Source organism: Culex pipiens, chromosome 1, assembly GCF_016801865.2.
Source record: "Culex pipiens pallens isolate TS chromosome 1, TS_CPP_V2, whole genome shotgun sequence".
Lineage (NCBI taxonomy): Eukaryota > Metazoa > Arthropoda > Insecta > Diptera > Culicidae > Culex > Culex pipiens.
In genome coordinates this window covers 122,938,764-122,959,291 of record NC_068937.1, presented here as the reverse complement: position 1 = coordinate 122,959,291, position 20,528 = coordinate 122,938,764, and the positions used below count along the sequence as shown (strand labels likewise).

The 20,528-nt window shown below is 41.0% G+C and overlaps 2 protein-coding genes across 2 annotated transcripts; both read left to right on the top strand.

Moving 5' to 3' along the window:
- The first annotated feature begins 51 nt into the window (after window positions 1-51).
- On the top strand, window positions 52-18,117 carry LOC120424663 (piggyBac transposable element-derived protein 4-like). Its single transcript, XM_039588837.1, has 6 exons — window positions 52-895; window positions 961-1,190; window positions 1,254-1,316; window positions 1,390-1,446; window positions 17,105-17,264; window positions 18,113-18,117. Exons 1-6 carry the CDS (start codon window positions 52-54, stop codon window positions 18,115-18,117), a joined length of 1,359 nt encoding a protein of 452 aa, XP_039444771.1.
- LOC120424672 (uncharacterized) lies at window positions 18,003-20,508 on the top strand. The gene is made up of 3 exons (XM_039588847.2): window positions 18,003-19,255; window positions 19,330-19,581; window positions 19,634-20,508. The coding sequence occupies exons 1-3, from the start codon at window positions 18,157-18,159 to the stop codon at window positions 20,506-20,508; spliced, it is 2,226 nt and encodes a 741-aa protein (XP_039444781.1). The 5' UTR covers window positions 18,003-18,156.
- The last annotated feature ends 20 nt before the right edge of the window (window positions 20,509-20,528 follow it).

The window sequence follows — 20,528 nt, the reverse complement described above, 5'->3', positions numbered from 1 at the left end:
GTGTCAATCTGAATTTAGAGTTTCATTGAACGCGACATCCGGCTAGTGGATATGGATTACGGCAGCGATTCGGACGGGGAAATTCCAGACTACGACATCGACGACGAAATTGACGAACCATTTCCGTGGGATTTAGAATCCGATCAAGAAGACAACAATGAAGAAGAAGAAGAAGAAGCAGAACGGATTTACCTCAACAAGGCGCAAGACATGGAGTGGACATCGAAGTTCCACGAGACAGGCTGGGACAAGAACCGCCAAAAGTTCTCGGAATCTGAGGGCAGCTTCAATGTCGATCCCATGAAGATTCGCACTCCCAAGGACGCATTCGTTGAGTTTGTGGACGCAGAAATGCTTGAATCTATCACAAAATACACGAATGCTGAGGCTGTTGCGGCTGGTGACTCCAAGTTCAAACCCGTATCCAGCGATGAGTTCTTGGCCTGGATGTCCTGCTCTGTGGCGGCAGGTTTGATGGGAGCCAACCACACGGGTGCACGAGCGTTATGGACAACCGACACTGTGTATGGATCAGGATTTTTCCGGTCGGTGATGAGTTTGGAGCGCTATCAGGCAATATGCAAATATGTACGATTTGACGACTCGGTCGCCCGGAGGACTCCGCGACAATATGGCGATCAGGCAAAGCCCACATACACGAAATCCGCAGACCGTCTTGCGCCGATCCGGCCGATTCTGGAACTTTTCCGAAAGAACTTTCGGGACAAATATTCACCCGGTGAAAATGTTGCAGTGGATGAACGAATTGTTAGTTTTAGAGGAAGAGTAGAGTTTCGCGTCTACAGTAAGGGAAAGCCTGATCCGTATGGCATAAAAGTGTTCGGATTATCCGATGCGGACAGCGCGTATTTTTCGACATTTGATGTTTACACCGGTAAGTAATTTATTCCATCGGTTACGTCCTACTTGTGTTCTACTCATGATTTTTGTCCTATTTAGGCAAGGTTGGAAATACCGCCGAAGTTGGCCAAGGTAAACGCGTAGTGCTGCAGCTGACGGAGCCTTATATCGGTTCAGGTCGTCGCGTGGTGTTTGATAATTTCTTCACATCGATCCCACTGTGCGAGGAGCTGGTGGAGAGGAATTTACCCTGTATTGGTACGCTCCGCAAAAATAAGCGGGAAATACCGGTGGTCGTCCAGGATGCATTGAAGGACACGGCTCGTGAGGTTGGATCTCGACTCCATGTGTACCATAGTGAACTTATGATGACGTCATACATATCTAAAAAGAACAAGCACGTGATCATGCTGTCGACGGACCCCACAGTGATTCCATCCGAGCCGATAGCGGAAGTTGGAACCGGAGCAGAAAAGGCACAATCGCCACATGTGTTATAATCGTATTCTCATGAGTTTATGTTTACAGCCAGCAGTTGTAGAAATGTACAACAAGTACAAAGGAGGCGTGGATTTGACGGACCAGGTGACGAAGAAGTTCAGCTGCCAGCGTGCTACTCGGCGATGGTCAAAAGCTCTTTTTGAGAATTTGGTTGACATTGCGATACACAACGCTCATGTCATGTTCACGTGGGCAAATCCGATGGCGAAAATCACGAAGAGGGAGTTCATCGAATGGCTGGCTAAACAGATGGCGATTGCGCACGTCGAAACTCGCAGAAAAACCGTCGTTGGTCTACACACGGATGTTGTCAACCTGATGGATAACTTTTTGCTGAATTTCTCGCAAAAATATGGTCCAACTACGCGTCCAACTGCTTCTTGCAATGTGTGCAGTGTGCACACAAATTTGCTTGTGTGCGCCAGGTGCAAATCTGCCGTATTCTGTACGACTCATTATTTGGAGAAAAAGTTCTACCGATGTGCTGATTGTTGCGATGTAACAGAAGGAGAGGTAAAACTCAAAAGTGGCATTCAGCGTTGTAATCGTTGTCAGCGACACCTTGACAAAAAAACTCCGGTTTATTGTCATAATTGTGGTGACTACATGTGTGCCCTACACAAGAAAACTGTTGTGCACCTGAAGCTTTGTGGAACCTGCTCCACGGAAGCTTCTCCAAAACCAAAGAGCGGATGAACGGTAATAAAAAACTAAAAAAATTAAACCATATGAATGTTATAACAAATGTTGAGAAGTAATTCCAAAATGGCCAAATGGACCCAAATCATACTTTGGATGTCAATTCTGAACTGCTGAGTCAAAATCAGTGTTGTTTGACATGTCGAAAGGCATACTTGAGATGTTTCCAAAAACGGTCCACCGGAACCATGTTACGGATGTTCCCGGTCGATTCCAAAATGGCCAAATGGACCCAAATCATACTTTGGATGTCAATTCTGAACTGCTGAGTCAAAATCAGTGTTGTTTGACATGTCGGAAGGCATACTTGGGATGTTTCCAAAAACGGTCCACCGGAACCATGTTACGGATGTTCCCGGTCGATTCCAAAATGGCCAAATGGACCCAAATCATACTTTGGATGTCAATTCTGAACTGCTGAGTCAAAATCAGTGTTGTTTGACATGTCGGAAGGCATACTTGGGATGTTTCCAAAAACGGTCCACCGGAACCATGTTACGGATGTTCCCGGTCGATTCCAAAATGGCCAAATGGACCCAAATCATACTTTGGATGTCAATTCTGAACTGCTGAGTCAAAATCAGTGTTGTTTGACATGTCGGAAGGCATACTTGGGATGTTTCCAAAAACGGTCCACCGGAACCATGTTACGGATGTTCCCGGTCGATTCCAAAATGGCCAAATGGACCCAAATCATACTTTGGATGTCAATTCTGAACTGCTGAGTCAAAATCAGTGTTGTTTGACATGTCGAAAGGCATACTTGAGATGTTTCCAAAAACGGTCCACCGAAACCATGTTACGGATGTTCCCGGTCGATTCCAAAATGGCCAAATGGACCCAAATCATACTTTGGATGTCAATTCTGAACTGCTGAGTCAAAATCAGTGTTGTTTGACATGTCGGAAGGCATACTTGGGATGTTTCCAAAAACGGTCCACCGGAACCATGTTACGGATGTTCCCGGTCGATTCCAAAATGGCCAAATGGACCCAAATCATACTTTGGATGTCAATTCTGAACTGCTGAGTCAAAATCAGTGTTGTTTGACATGTCGGAAGGCATACTTGGGATGTTTCCAAAAACGGTCCACCGGAACCATGTTACGGATGTTCCCGGTCGATTCCAAAATGGCCAAATGGACCCAAATCATACTTTGGATGTCAATTCTTAACTGCTGAGTCAAAATCAGTGTTGTTTGACATGTCGAAAGGCATACTTGAGATGTTTCCAAAAACGGTCCACCGGAACCATTTTACGGATGTTCCCGGTCGATTCCAAAATGGCCAAATGGACCCAAATCATACTTTGGATGTCAATTCTGAACTGCTGAGTCAAAATCAGTGTTGTTTGACATGTCGGAAGGCATACTTGGGATGTTTCCAAAAACGGTCCACCGAAACCATGTTACGGATGTTCCCGGTCGATTCCAAAATGGCCAAATGGACCCAAATCATACTTTGGATGTCAATTCTGAACTGCTGAGTCAAAATCAGAGTTGTTTGACATGTCGAAAGGCATACTTGAGATGTTTCCAAAAACGGTCCACCGGAACCATGTTACGGATGTTCCCGGTCGATTCAAAAATGGCCAAATGGACCCAAATCATACTTTGGATGTCAATTCTGAACTGCTGAGTCAAAATCAGTGTTGTTTGACATGTCGGAAGGCATACTTGGGATGTTTCCAAAAACGGTCCACCGGAACCATGTTACGGATGTTCCCGGTCGATTCCAAAATGGCCAAATGGACCCAAATCATACTTTGGATGTCAATTCTGAACTGCTGAGTCAAAATCAGTGTTGTTTGACATGTCGGAAGGCATACTTGGGATGTTTCCAAAAACGGTCCACCGGAACCATGTTACGGATGTTCCCGGTCGATTCCAAAATGGCCAAATGGACCCAAATCATACTTTGGATGTCAATTCTGAACTGCTGAGTCAAAATCAGTGTTGTTTGACATGTCGGTAGCCGTATTCGACTTGATTTAGAGTTCGCCATCAGTTCCTCTGTGGTCGGTTCCGGAAGGGTGGCCAATTCAAATCCAGTGGTCCGGGACCAAAGGAATATGCGAAATATGTCCCGAATAGGTCTTGGAGCAAATTTGGATTGTTTTTATAAAGAATGTATGATTATAACCATCACTTGTAGATTGGGTTGAATACCCAGACAAAAACCTACCCCAGTAGGTTCCGGAATATCTCCGTGGCCAAGTGACCAATTCCGGATGTCTTTATAGATTCTGAAAATAGAGATTTGTCCGGTTCTTTTGAGGGGTAAACGGGATTATTTGGTCAAAACAGGCCAAAGATACAGCATTTTAAAGGTTTTTTCGGTATCTCGCATCAGACGTTCGGACTGTAAGGGTTAAAATCCACTTTTTCATCCAACCATCCCCACCGTGTGTCAACCGCCGTAATTGGATTTCCAGTGGCAGCAAGCAGTCACAATAAAAGTTAATGTCCCGAATGGATGTTTGTTTCAATTGCCCTCCGCCGCCTCTCCTCATCGCCACAATAACAGCGCCACCGTGTGGAGTACTTTACAATCAATTTTGAGGCACTGCGATCCGTGCCTCCGGTACACCTGAAGCAGTCATTGTGGAGCGATTTTTATTTGTTTGTAGCTGAGCAACACACCGCCCGCCCACGAGTCCCTCGAAGACTTGGGGCATAACTCGGCTCGCCATGTGTTACGACCTCGGCTCGGTCTATCAAGAAGTGCGCTAGGGGGAAGTGGGTTGGTTCTTCCTAATAATATTTGGCGTTTTTATTGCACACGTGGATAAAGATTGGGTGTGGTTTGAGAGCGCCGCGTGCGCCCGCGAGTTTATAGCCATGGGAACGGGCTGCGAAACGTGCGATATTGTGGTTTCAGAGTTGTTTTTTTCCAGGATAGACTGTTGCGTGTTGCAAAGGATTCCGTTGTTGGAAGTGTGAAACTGCGCCCAGATTTTTTGAAGTGATCATCATATTGATTCTCGTACTTTTATTTGGTTATAGCAAGTTGATAATCGAGCTAAATTGAAGAGCAATTCTCTCGAAATCGGTCTTTTTTTAATTTTAATTTTTGTTTTTTTTTTAATCCGTCTGATAATTGTATGGTGCTTTCGGTATGCCAAAAGAAGCCATTTTGTATCATTAGCCTGCCCATATAATTTTCCATACAAATTTAGCAGCTTTCCATGCAAAAATGATGTATGAAAATTCATAAATCTGTATCTTTTGGAGGAATAGCGGAGCGGTTACAATTGCTCAAGCAGACGTTCTTTTCAGAGGGAGCTCTATCTAAGGCCTTCGAGCCGCTCTATGGATTCTGGCAGGATATCCAGGAGGTCTCACTGGAGTCTACAACCATTGATGAGCTGTCTCTCGTTTGGATCTTATACGCGATTGGAATGGGTTTGTCTTGTGTGCTAGTTTTCATTGAAATTGTGTCTTTTAAACTACAGAAATGTTGAATAAACATTCTCTTCAACAGCAACATACTTTCAAAAAAATAAAAAATCAGATATTCAACGCATGAGGAATCCTTTCCTTCCCAAATTCCACCCAAAACACGCAACCTTGCGAATCGCCTCAAGTTGTTCTAATTTCCATTCCGGACCCATCGTCGTCATACATTGCCCCCCCTCCCCCCCCCCCCCCTCTGGTTGAGTAATGTGAGGCATTTTCTTTCAAGCTTCCGAAAATTCTGCCCTGCATAACCCTACCACGCGTGCCACGAGCAACGGTTACTGCATGCATTCCTGGGCAAGTTCAGCAAAAAGGATGATAGTGGCTTCCACGGGCCTTGGAACTCACAACTGGAAATTGTAATGTGACATAATCTTATCAGGCTACGAGGATCTGCCCACCCACGTTTGCCGGCCGACCCGGGTGTGTACTCGGTTTGTGTGGGGAGCTGTCATAGACTAGTAGACCGATTTATTTATGGCAACATTTTGAGATTAAATATATAAAATTCACAGAAACAAAACTATACTTTGAAAAACATTCACTTTACTTGTATAATTCACAAATGCGTTCGATCCAATTCAAAACACAAACAACTTCACTTATCTGTGTCCATCATGCTAAGCCTAGGGGCTGTTCCTTGGCAAATTGGGGTCACGTTTGGACTCTTTTTCCTTCATTTTTTTTACCTGATTCGAAAATTTGTCTGTTTGTGGGTTGCATTTCAAAGATAAGTTTTCTGATAAGAAAGATGCTTCCGAATTGAACTTGGGTTTAGAATATTTAGAAAGCATCACTCACTAGATTGAGTTTTAAGGTTAGAAAAAGGTTAGGATTTGAACTGCTTTCGCTATCAAACTCGTCCATCGCGAGTTCAAAACAGGCAAACTTTTCCGATTTTGATCTAATGTCAAGAAAATAACTCAATTGTTGTGCTCAAAACGATCCGAAAAGTCCGTAAGTCCGCTCGCGAACTTCTTTGAAACCGAAATTTTCAAAGCAGCGTAAAACCGTCAAGATAACACACGAAACTCGCGCGCGTGGAACACAAACATGCTTTTCCCGCCGTGGCAATACATGATGTGCAAACATCAACAGTGCGCGCATATCTTACCCAGACTCTCCGAAAAGGCATCAGCCGTAACATCATCGTCGACGTCGTTATCATTTCACTTCATATCGCGTGCTCGAGCAGCGGGTCCTTTTTTTCGGGGGATTTTTTTTTCGCAGATTCATGACAAGGGCTTGCGAAAAGGCCTCGGCATTCCGGGAACATCTTGAATGTTTTTATCATCGCATATCGCGAATCTTCTGCTGCTGACGACGACGAAGCCGGAGTAGGTTCTCTCCGCCAGCAGATGCCACGCGGATGCGTTTCCATGGGTCGGTGGGCAGAGCTGTGAAGAGGTCTTTGTCTTCAATGTCGCAAGCTGTAGTCGACGTGCCACCCAAGCTGCGATGCTATGGGATTTTCAATTTATTTGTCTTAAACTAGATCTAAGAGTAAAAATGTCGTTGCATTCGTGATGTCCTTCCCATCGCTGTAATCAACAACCCGTTGCGTAAAAATGTTCCCCTCTGAAGACGGAACCGTCACAAAAAAGGTGGGGGCAAAGGCAAATATTCACATTCCACGGCAAATTTTGGTCCTTTCCCACTACATCTACCCGTAAGAAAGTCACTATGTCTCCAAGGACTCATCCGTGCTCGTATTCTACTGTGCCACGATGTACCTCCTGGGTTACCGGAGACGAGGGAAAGTTTTCCCCCGGAATGCCGTCCTCTTCAAAGGATGATGATGATGACGAGGGATTTCGCGTTGGGTAACGCGGCGAAATGTTTGCCTTTTGGGATCGCACCGTTACTAGTTTTTCCAAGAGGAGGGCTGGGGTGAAGCATCTGGATAACGAGACGAGCGCGACTCGACGCGCAATCTATTCCGGGAATTATTGCATCGTTTAAAGAAGGTAAATGTGTACACTGAGCACACCATCTTGTATCAACACATTAATATTTGGAGCCTCCACTTTGAAGTGGTGAAAGTGGTTTGCCTTGGAGCGAAAAAGTGAAATTTTCAGTTGACTTTGGATTTGTTTACTCTCGCCGACTTTACAAGAAACATAACCACTGTTCAGATTTCGCTCAAACATTGAATTTCTGGAAATATAAATAGGTAAACAAATAACAACTTCAATTATGGGTGACTTGCTCAACCACCCAAGGTCGCACGACTTACGTCACTGACCCCGAAAAATCAATCCACCACCTCCCTTCACCATCGAAAACCAGCTGATTCATTCATCCATCTGATGATCGAAGGAGAAAAAATCCCCCGCTCATCGCAAATTAGACCAACTCCCGTCACCATCGACCGTCTGTTTCCAGGCGTTATACCGTCTTTCGCAAAATGGCAACCGAATAAAAAAATAATAAAAAATATGAAAATCTTGGAAGGGGCGGAGATCAGACGCATGGCTGGGTTTCCCCACTCAAAAAACCTAATCTTTTGGCAGCTTGGAGGAGCGTTCGCAACCGGATTTTGCTTCATTAGCAAGAAAATGGAAAATTTGTCACCCAAAACCACCCCTCACAGTGGACGACAAAAGTGGGTGCACGGAGTCTTGCAAAATCATTTTAGTGTTATCTCTGCTGTTTCCGGATATTTTTGAAAATAAAATTGAAGTTACAAACAGTTGATGGAATATCGTTTGAAATGTTCAAATGTTCACTAAGTACCTGTTTATTTAAAATATTCATTATTTCGTTCTAACGCCACGATGTAATGTAAAATATAAATAGCAGAAAATTGTCGAAATCAAAACGGTATTTAAAAAAATCATATTTTACACTGAAAACTGTAATGTAGTTAAAATTAACTACGGCTTCGACACCCATTTTTTTTTTTTTAATGAATGCTGAAAAATGGTGAAATTGAAACTAAAAATTTTACGTTCTGAAAATCCATCCAAATTTTCATCAAGCAATTCCTTTTTTGCCTCAAAAATATAGTATTTTGTGAAAAAAAAAATATCAATTCAAAATTTCGCGTCAGTTGACTCGCATATTGTAAATAAAATAATTTTATTGAAAAAATATCTGGTTGAATAAAGCGAATATTTAAAAAAAATATATATATAAAAACATGCATTTGCATCAGGGTGCCCAGAATATGGAACTTTTTTTCAAAACCTTGCTCTACAAGCTGAGCTTTTTTAGGATTCTGGGCCAAATATGAGCATAATCGGTCAACATTTACCCATTGATGCTCAAAGACAAAGTTTGTATGGAAAAAACGAAAAAATGTACGGAAACTTAAATTTTCTTAAGGGTTGTCTGCAGAGTGGGCTACATTCATCCAAACATTCGCAAAATTGAGATTCTGATAGGAAATTTAATGCTCTACAACTTTGTAGAACATACCAAAGCAGTAAAACATGATCCTGAAAAGTTATTAGCGATTTTATTCTGAATCCATAAGGTAGCTCAATTTGGTAGATAATATCGTGTTTAACACCATACATCAAACACAATCGCATTTTGCTGAAATCATTGAAATTTTTGTTTCAATTGTAGAGAATTTGAAAAGTTTAAAAAATTAGCAACTAAAATTAAGAAATTGTTCATAAAGAGGATTATTTAAAAATTCCCTAAATGTCATGATTTTCTCTATGAAAATGAGTTCGAATCGGAAAACGAAATGAATTTTCGGATTTAAAATTAGTTTATAAATAACAAATTCCAGAGTTTTTTTTAAAGGACCAATAAACTATTGTCTTTCATATGTTTATAGGACCTAATCAAAAAAAACTCTAGAATTGTACATATTTTTGGGACACAAATCGAAAAAATCCTTAAATTTGTAGGCATTTTCTTTAGAAAAAAAATTCATTAAAATAGTGTAAACTGTTGATTTGTGCTTCGAATTCGATAAATCGAAATTTTAATAAGCAAGGCAAGTTTTAAAGAACTTAAATGAACATTATAACTTTTTTATAAATTTACCTGAAATTTATGTGTTTTTTGTTAAAAAGCTTGTTAACTTAGTAAGCTAAATAAAATTATAGATTTTTTTTTTTCCTAAAAATTATTGCAGCATTACTTAGGTAGTTATGGTGCATTTAACATAAAACATAGCACACTTTAAATCTGATTTGAACAAGAAAAACATTGACTATCAAAGTCACTCTGGAATTCAAAATAGGAATTTCCAACGCAGTTTTTTTTTTAATTTTATTGAAAAATTTATTAAAAAGGTGATTTTTCTCCGTTTTTTGTCATTTTCTTCTTTTTTGCACGTCGAAAACTCAGATCATATCTTCAAAAAAAAATATATATCTCAGAATCCTGTTGATGAGCCTAGCCCATTTTTGAATATGCTACATGAAATTTCCCTAGGAATAAGATAAAAAATATTTTCAAAAAATATTTAAATAGGCTTTTGGTCCAGACACCGTCAAAACTGCGTTTGAATTTTTCATATGATTTTTTCAAATTTTTAGCTAGATTATTCGAGCCCCTTATGATTTTTGCTTAAAAGACTAGCTAATCATCTTTCATAAGAGTCCAAGTGAACCAAACTCGGTTAAAATGACGAAAAGTTATGATTTTTTTAAATGAGGTTTTTGCGAAGATTGACACGACGTAGGTCACGCTGACGGTCAAAAAAATACGACAAATCACTAAGCCAAATGATAACATTATCGTGATGGTCCCGGTGATTCTAAATATAAGAGACCTGTACAACCCATCAACTTATGAATGGCAAATAAAAATTTCTTCAAAATATATGCATAAATTTATCAAAAATTCAAGAAAAAATCTTTCCGTGTTTCGGCTTGATTCCCCACAAATCTGTCGCGATACTTATCCTGCCCTTGTTTCGTTGTTCTGCGTTAATGGTGGACTTGGTGGAGCTTATCCTGGGCCTCGCTCTCCTCCGTTATCTTCCGGAAGGATCGCAGCTGCTGCTCCAAGAACCCACCGAGAGGAGCTCCAAGAGCAGAGCATCGTTATCGTTCGTCCTCGTTTCTGGTCGCGCGTCGGCTCCTCGTATACAATAATAATCCATTGAGAAAAATCACTCAACTGTAATGATCCCCGGAATGAAACGGTGGAACTTCTTTTATCCGAAGGTTCCTTCGCCTTGGTCGGCTGCTGTTGTTTTTCATTTTTCTATTTTTCACCGGGTTTTGTTCTTTTGCGTGCTTTTTTTTATCTCTCTCTCTCTCTCGGAAAGACGCTTTTTTTCTTTTCACCAAAGCTCACTTCCTTATCGATTCACCCGCATCTTTCCTATCATCCGCAGAAGGCTTTCCTTTTTTTCCCCATGTTTCTTGCTTTCTTCAAAAGTTTAAAATTCCCTTCGCGAGTAAGCGCATTGTTCAAATCCACTCAGGAATAAGCGGAAAAAATAAGCAACAGAGTTGAGCCGCTCCGTGAGTTTAACGAACAACAAAAATGAAAGCGGCAAAAACGGAATATCGGTAATCTTGTGGGGGATCTTTCCCGAAGAGCTGCGCTGAGATGGCAAATTATGAGCCATCGAGGAAAATTGACGGTAATGATGCTGGTTCCAACAAGTGGGAAGGAAGGAGGGGCTTCCACTCCCGGGGAAGGGAAAGTCGTGAATGGTTTCGCAGCGTTAACAAGCACTTTTTTTTCAGCGACTCCTCCCCGTCCATTTTTTATAGTTTCTGGAACTTTCTAGTCAATCTACTCGAAGAGTGAGACTTAAGGGGAGGCGTGTGCAAGGAAATACTCTTTTCTTGTTTTCTTTCTGTTACAGTTTATAATGAGTCATTCGAGAGATCATCCAGACGATACTTTGTGCTTATGGAAATTGGCTGTCGGAATAGTTTTATTTTTATCTCGTCCTTCCTCGGTAAGAAAACTCGTTTGCCCGAAAGGCTTTTGAGTGGCAACAATGTTACAGATAGGAAGAAATTAAGGTTTATTCAAATACAAGCAATCCAAAAAAATATTTTCTTTTAAATATACAATGCATATTGTGTAATTTATCTATCTATCACGATTAAATTGCAAGTTGACTACAATTTCTCTGCTTATTCAGTTAAGTACCAAAATCCCATTAAAGATGTGCCAATTTGGAAATCTGGAAGTGCTGAAAAGCATGTTCGTAAAAATTTAAGACATTAAAATAAATAATACATTTTACGTAATTTATTATGAGTTTTATTAGAGTTGCCGGAATGAACATTTCTCAGACAGGAAGGTAGTTTCAAGTTTCAAGCGGCAATCTAAAGATGTTTGAGTGACAATAACAGCATTTTCCAGGAATCGCAATTAACTGTTTATAAAAAACCTCGTGCTTTGCATATTATGTTTCAAGAAAATTCAATTTTCCCGCCAATTAGCGAATGTGCTGAGGGCAAACATCCATCATCCATGCTCCCTCCTCACTAAAACAAGTAAACTCTACCAGCCAATACCTAATTAGTGATGCAAGCTTGTGAATACCACCCCCGTAAAACCACACTCAACGGTTGATCAAGCAATAAATAGCAGTGTAAAATTGGAAAATCAACCCCCCACAACCCTTGCACCTCTTTGACTCCGGCAAAACTTCAAGATGACTTTATCGGCAAAATTTAAGCCGGAAACTCGACACTACCTCCGCAAACGTTCGCCGAAAATCCTGACTCATCACACCCTCCCAACGTGGTATGTAGCAATTTTGTGGGGGCGTGAGGGCGTGAGTTTTGCTCACAATAACCCCCTCTTGCGATCGAAACGATGTAATTTTCGGGAAGCTCTGCGCCAGAGACGATACCTCGGAGGAATTATGTAAAATTAATGAAGCGTTTAATGTTGCCACCTTACGCCATCGACGAACTTGTGGAACGTTTTGGAAGGGTTGTGGTTATGCTGTATCAAGGGAGGAAAAATTGATTCTTCGTACGAAATGAAGCCGACTGAATTTAAGGAAACTTGCAGTGTTACATCGGCACATATTAAGTTGGTACTTACGAGTGAATTCTAAATAATTTTTTCACAAAATTCGCTTTCAAAGATATATTAAATTTAAAACATTCAATTATTTTTATTATTTCAAGGTATCACACAGAACAAAATATTCTATTACATTTTTTATCATGTACCAAAAGGTATCATGATAAATTATGTATATTTACATTAGGTTCATTGGAAGTTTACATTAGATACATTGGAAATTTACATTAGTTTTGAAAATTTACATTAGTTTTGGAATTTAAATTGCTTCGATTGCAGTAGGAAAAGGGTGTGGCCTATGTTCGATTTGAAACTATTGAAGCGGACAGCAAAAGGAAATTTTTATTTTAAAAAGATGTTTCACAGGTAGGGGTAGCTTTCTCGTCGACGGCCAAGTGGAATTACGCTGGACTGGATTTGAACGAACGACGGGTAGGATTTTCGGTGTTACTGCTGCTACCCGCTGTTTTTAGTTCGGGTAGTTTTGAAGTCAATGTTTGGTAGAAATACATTGGATATGGGTCATTCCATCTGAAGCGGAACAGCATTTGAAAATTACCCTCTCCGATCCTGCTCAAATTTGGCAGAGCTGTTGATACTATCAAAACATGCAAGAATCCCGAATTTCATCCAAATCGGACCACCCCATCCATTTTTGTACCTCCCCAAAAAATTGACTTTTTGGCGATTTTTGGCCAAACCTCCTAGTTTCAAACGGCGATAGCTCAGGAACCACAAATCTCAGAAGGTCGGTCTTAGTCTCAATTTTGAAGGAAATCGGACGTAGAATCCATTTCCGTGATCAAAATGTTGATTAATTTATTTTTTCTACCTGCATTGCGCAACTGAAAACTTTAAACGGCCGTATCTCAAAACACCCCAACTTATTTTTTTTATTTGACCTCACCATCGTGTTCCCCGGCCAATTTTACATAAGAATCACCTATCGACAGAAATGAATATGTTTCGTTCCAGAGATATCGAATTTTAAAGTTTTGTGTTTTCGAGATTACCTGCATCAGCTTCATTCGCCGCATCTGCTAGAAGCACACAGGCAGGCATTTATTGAAATAATATTTCATCATAAATAATCTTCATCAAATTGAGCAAAAATTAACTGTATAATACTGTAGGAAACTGAAGTTTAATCGCAAATGTTTATCTGCTCAAAAAAATTAATGAAGTGAATTTCTGTGTTAACCCACTGGACAGAGCAATAACGACACACAGTAAAGGGCAGAATTGGATTCCGACGGAGCGAGAGGAAAATGCAATTCTCGGATTAGTTTTCAAAAAGCCGTAAGAGCCATTGTTAAACAAAGTCCTTTTTGCATCGGTATTCGACCTACTTACGAAAAACCAATATCAAAATGCTCGAGATTGTTCATCTACACGTCCTTCAAGTGCCCCAAACTTAAAATAAATGAAATTTTGTTTCATTTTCTAGAAAAACGAAAATTAGTGTCAGAGGTCACAATGGCTCTTACGGCTTTTTAAAAACTCACCCGAGAATTAATCTTGTTAGTAACACTGAAAAATAAGTGCACGATACATTATTGAGTAAAAATATGAATTAAAATGAATAAAATTTGTTGATACGTTGTACTCTAGTGAAGGACGATCACAAGGAGTAGGAAAAGGATTTCTGGAATGTATAAAACTGAAAAATGTAAGAAAATCACAAAGTTTGATCTGCTGCAAAGCGGCTAATTCTCCAAATTTAGTTGCGATGATTTCGACACCGGGAAACCGTGGTGTAGGGGTAAGCGTGATTGCCTCTCACCCAGTCGGCCTGGGTTCGATCCCAGACGGTCCCGGTGGCATTTTTCGAGACGAGATTTGTCTGATCACGCCTTCCGTCGGACAGGGAAGTAAATGTTGGCCCCGGACTAACCTAGAGGTTAGGTCGTTAGCTCAGTCCAGGTGTAGGAGTCGTCTCCCTGGGTCCTGCCTCGGTGGAGTCGCTGGTAGGCAGTTGGACTAACAATCCAAAGGTCGTCAGTTCGAATCCCGGGGTGGATGGAAGCTAAGGTGTAAAAAGAGGTTTGCAATTGCCTCAACAATCATGCCTTCGGACACCTAGTTTCGAGTAGGAATCTCGCAATCGAGAACGCCAAGGCAATGCTGTAGAGCGAATAATTTGATTTTTTTTTTGATTTCGACACCGTCCGAACAACAGTGTTTTTTTTCATCTATCATTCTTGGATTCTTGGAACACAATACGGCTGCTGTCCTCACGTATAAGGATTTTTTTAATTAAATGTACCTTGACCAAAATCATATTTTAATGAAATGGAGCTGGCTCACTATATAAAAATTGATTTAATATGATCAATCTAAACCATAAATCAGAATTATGGTAAAGTGTCAATAATAAACTATAATAATAATAATAATAAAGCAGGTTTTGGGGTTTTTGCTAAATGGCACTATTTTGCTCCACTTCATTAACACTCAAACGCTCGGGTAGTCATTTGACCCCTATTTTTTTTCTTAAAAATCTCATAACTTTTGGTAGAATTGATCAAATTAGATGCTTCCAGTTGCAAAAGATCCAGATTTGTCTATATTTTGAACTGTCAGATGGGGGACAAATATGGTCCACTTTTACCGGAGATATTCCGGATTCCGTTGGGGTACCTCGGCCCTCCTATTTGGGGTTTTGGTCAAAAAAATAAAAACCATTGCACAGAACAATGCCGGAAATGATGCAAAACGCCAAGGCATCATTCTAATACATCATCCTGCATAGATACATGGCATGGCCAAGACCTTCGGTCACCGAAACAGGTTCCAACCGGAAACGGTTTACTGAGCTGATGTCGATTGGTGCCCAAATGAAACCGGTTCCGGTGCCCCGTAGGACTTTACCATGTACATTATTTTTGCTAGATGATGTATTAGAATTATGCCTTGAAGTTTTGCATCATTTCCGGCATTGTTCTGTGCAATGGTTTTTGTTCTATTGACCAAAACCCCAAATAAGAGGGCCGAGGTACCCCAATGGAATCCGGAATATCTCCGGTAAAAGTGGACCATATTTGTCCCCCATCTGACAGTTCAAAATATAGACAAATCTGGATCTTTTGCAACCGGAAGCATCTAATTTGGTCAATTCTACCAAAAGTTATGAGATTTTTAAGAAAAAAAATAAGGGTCAAATGACTACCCGAGCGTTTGAGTGTTAATTTTTTTGAGCAGATAAACATTTGTGATTAAACTTCAGTTTCCTACAGTATTATACAGTTGATTTTTGCTCAATTTGATGAAGATTATTTATGATGAAATATTATTTCAATAAATGGCCAGGTAGCAGTTATTGATCAGCCCGCCTGTGTGCTTCTAGCAGATGCGGCGAATGAAGCTGATGCAGGTAATCTCGAAAACACAAAACTTTAAAATTCGATATCTCTGGAACGAAACATATTCATTTCTGTCGATAGGTGATTCTTATGTAAAATTGGCCGGAGAACACGATGGTGAGGTCAAATAAAAAAAATAAGTTGGGGTGTTTTGAGATACGGCCGTTTAATGTTTTCAATTGCGCAATACAGGTAGAAAAAATAAATTAATCAACATTTTGATCACGGGAATGGATTCTACGTCCGATTTCCTTCAAAATTGAGTCCAAGAACGACCTTCTGAGATTTGTGGTTCCTGAGCTATCGCCGTTTGAAACTAGGAGGTTTGGCCAAAAATCGCCAAAAAGTCAATTTTTTGGGGAGGTACAAAAATGGAGGGGGTGGTCCGATTTGGATGAAATTCGGGATTCTTGCATGTTTTGATAGTATCAACAGCTCAGCCAAATTTGAGCAGGATCGGAGAGGGTAATTTTCAAATTTGCACTTTTTCGTGCACAGTTGAGATGGAATGACCCATATACGATTTACATTAAATGAGCATTTACAGGAAGCCAAACATGGGTAGAAATTCATCAGATTTGAGTTTTTATGCTCAAAGTTTCCATAAGATTCATGATTTACATTGGAGTAATTTCCATGACTTTTTGCTCTTTACATCATATTTCAACATTACATTGAGTGAGTTCATAAGAAACAGTAATTACGTGCTGTGTAAATTTACATATTGTTTTGTGTGTACACACAAAAAAATATTTCCGAATGTTACATAATTTATTATGTAACACTTTTGCACGTCATTAAACATTTAAATTTAAATGCAATTTGATGTAAATTTGCAACAAATTATATGTAAAAACATGATTTTACGTGTGATTCAACCGTTTTCGTCGAATCTCAAGTTTACATCAACTGAGTTTACATGTGATTCATTTTTTACATGTCGAGTAAATTCCCATTTTTTTTCTGTGTAGATCAAACCTTCATGTTTGTATAACATTCTTGCTTGCATGTGTAAAAATTACATATCGATAATTGCATTGATGATGATGACGATTTTTTAAACTCTAAATTAAATCAACAAATTAAACTTGTATGATTTTCCTTCAGACCGCACAAACATTTAGCAAAAAGCTGTTGTTAAAATAATTATGGCATCATTTTAAATATTTCCAATGCTAAAAATAACCTTTCCCATCAAGAACAAAACAATCAAAATCCCCAGTCCAACCCCATAAATCACCCAAACGATCGACAGTTCATCAAAACGTGTGGAAGCCACATTCAAGCTCTTCAAATCCTGATCATTCCGATCCCGCTTCAGAAAAATCCTATCGAGCGCACCTTCGGCGAAGAATACCTGACTAACCCCAAGCACCCGCTCGATCACTACGGGTTCTCCTGTCAACCCCATCGAGGTATGAGAAATAACTGTAAGTTACAGTCATGCCTCGGTTTTGCACGCCTCGGTTTTGCACTGCCCCGGTTTTGCACCGTTCAGCTGCCTCGGTTAAGCACGGCCCAGTGCTTAACCGAGGCACAGAGCTTATGGGTTTTTGGCTATATGGGAGACATTGGCCTTAATCTTATAAAAAATCATGCAAACATCAAAAAATTATAGTGTTTTGGAATCGGGATGATGTCAGTTCTCCATTAAAATTATCATTTCATGAAAATTTTCACAAAAATGCGTATTTTTGAAAATGCATTTTTTTTCTCTAAAGAATCCAAAAATATATTGTTATTGGAATATGCGTATCGAATGATCAGGTTTTTTTTCATACATTTCGGATGTAATAGCAACATTTTTAGAAAATACTCCAAATTTTCACTAAACCATGTTTTTTCGAAAAAAATACTCAAAATTTCAATTTTTACAATTTGGATATCAAACGATCGGGATTTTTCATACATTTCGAATGTAATAACAACATTTTTTGAAAATACTCAAAATTTTCACAAAACTACGTATTTTCGAAAAAAAAAACACAAAATTTCCGTTTTTACAATGTGGGTATCAAACGATCGGGATTTTTTCATACATTTCGAATGTAAAAACAATATTTTTTGAAAATACTTAAAATTTTCACAAAGCTACGTATTTTTGAAAAACTTCTCAAAATTCCAGTTTTTACAATATGGGTATCAAACAGGGGGTGGCTCATAAAAGATGCATCCGATGTGTTCGGATGCATTATAATGCATTTAAACTTGCCATTTTATTGCCTGCCTTTGCTAACCAAACGTCTTTCTCCTTTCCTTGCAGACTAAAATAGTGCCGTTGTACTGACTATCACAATAGCAGCAAGGATGAATGCCGAAGAAAGGGGGCAGATAAAGGAGCGGTTCTGGAAACGTGTCCAGAAGGTGATCGGTCTCGTGCCGCATCGAGTCATGGCCTTGCTGGATATGTTCGACCTGTCAGCATCGCAAGTCATCGCTGAGGCAAGTGTGGAATGGCCGAAACTCATCGAAGATGATGTCAGAAAGAGTGGTGTCGAAATTTTCGATGATGCCGTAAGCCGAGGGCTCACAAGGTCAAAGTACGATGTGTTTGGCCGGCAACAGAACGATCTGGCAACATTCACTGTGCATGCCGCTGAAAAGGTTTCGATCAACAATGTAGGCAAATTGATCCAAAAGTACGGGATACGCCAATTCATCGAGGGCTCACCTGTACTAGCGAGACGGTGCCAAGAAATTGGTACAGACCAAGTAAATCCTATTGCTGACGATTCGAAGAAAATGCTTCTAGAGAAGTTGGCCAACTACTACCGTCAGCACGAGGAATGTGGAGTCGACCCCGACTACTTCGTAGACTTGCCAGTGCTTACCATTTCAAACACCGGGGACCAAGCGACAGTACGTGTTACGTGCGCAGTATGCAAGAAAACACGTCCCATGTGCAAGCGTTCTGGTGGCAATTGGGTTACGAATAATTATTACCAGCATGTTCGTACACATTTACGGGGAGTGGTCCGTAGAAGAGAAGAAGAACTGGCAAGTCTAAGTTCAGAAGAGGACACGGATAGCGATGGAGATGGCGCTCACGGGGATCGCGCTGTTGGTGGTGGCAGTGGAAGCGTTGAGGAAGCTGATGTTGGCGGTGGCAGTAGTGTAGCTTCGAGAAACGATAGCGTTGACGAAGCAGCTGTTGGCGATGGCAGTGGTGGAGCTTCGAGAAGCGGTAGCAATGAGGAAGCTGCAAATGATGGTGACAGTAGTGAAGCTGCTATTGTCGATGGTGAAACTGTTGTTAGCAGTGGCGATGGTGGACCTGTGGAAAGCGGTAACGATGGTACAGCTCCTGTTAGCGCTGGCGGTGATGGAGCTGCTGGTAGCGGTGTATGTCAACCGAGCAGAAAGTCGGTGGCAGACTTGATCAATCAGTATCAATACGCCGGCGAAGGTAGCAGCCGTCACCATCATCACTTGCGGGGTGGGCATTTTCTGAGGAGTGACAACAAAACGTCGGGAAACTAGAACCACGGGACAGTGCAGCCGAATGTCCTGTGGCAACTTCCAAGGCTTATAACCTGATTAAGCTCTATGAGACCATCGCATTTAAGAGTGCATGCAAGTTACACTACACCGATGAAGAAAAGGACATGTCGTTGTATCGATACATAATGGCTGGGAAGAAGTATCATGAGTTCATGGTTGGGAATGTTCCCGGCATAAGCCGAGCTACCCTTCTAAGGCACATGGACAAACATACAACGGACATTAAAGATGGTAAGAATGTTTGGTTTAATCTTAAACCTTCATTAACTTCCTATTTTTTCAGGGGTGATCGACGCGGCGGGTCTGAAGCGTTACCTGACCGAGAACGGCTATCCGCTGACGGTGATGCTTGCGGAGGATGGGACGAGGGTTACCCCGCGTGCCCAGTACGACGAGCGAACAAACACTTTGACTGGACTAGTAGCTCCGCTTGACCACACGGGACTTCCCAAACGAAACTACTTTGACGCCAGCAATGCGCAGGATATGGCTGACAAGTTGAAAAATTGCCGACTGGCAAGCACTGCATACGTTCAACTAGCAGTACCTCTAGATCCAAATGCGGCCCCGTACGTGCTGTTCTACATGGGTACGGACAACAGCTTTACGTATGCAGATGTACTCAAGCGTTGGCTTCACACCATCGACTTGCTGAAGAAGCATGGCATCACCGTTTTTGGTATAGCTTCAGATGGGGACCCAACTCTCCTGAAGGCAATGCTCAGCATCATGCAATTGGCAGATGTACCGTGTGATGAGCTAGGTGTTAGATTTCTTTGGAAACTTGTTCAGCGCACCTATCTGTACCAAGATATAACGCACACAGTGAACAAACTAGCGCGCAAGTTGTTCAATCGCAAACGAGCGTTAATGATTGGTACATCGGTGGCTAGCGTTACCCACCTCGATGCCCTGTTGGATAAGGTTTCGAAGGACAAACACGGTCTCACGTACGGTGATCTTCACCCGACCGACCTCATGAGCTTTCGACCTACGGAAAAAGTAATGGAGGAAGCCGTTATCAACCTGTTGGAGGAACATGTGCCTGGTAGCGAGGGCACGGTAGTGCTGCTCCGCTACATGAGCGCTATATACCGAGCATATACTGATGTATCGTTGGCGCCGATTGAAGCCATCTCAATGCTCTGGTACAGTTAATCTATGGCACAATTGTTGGG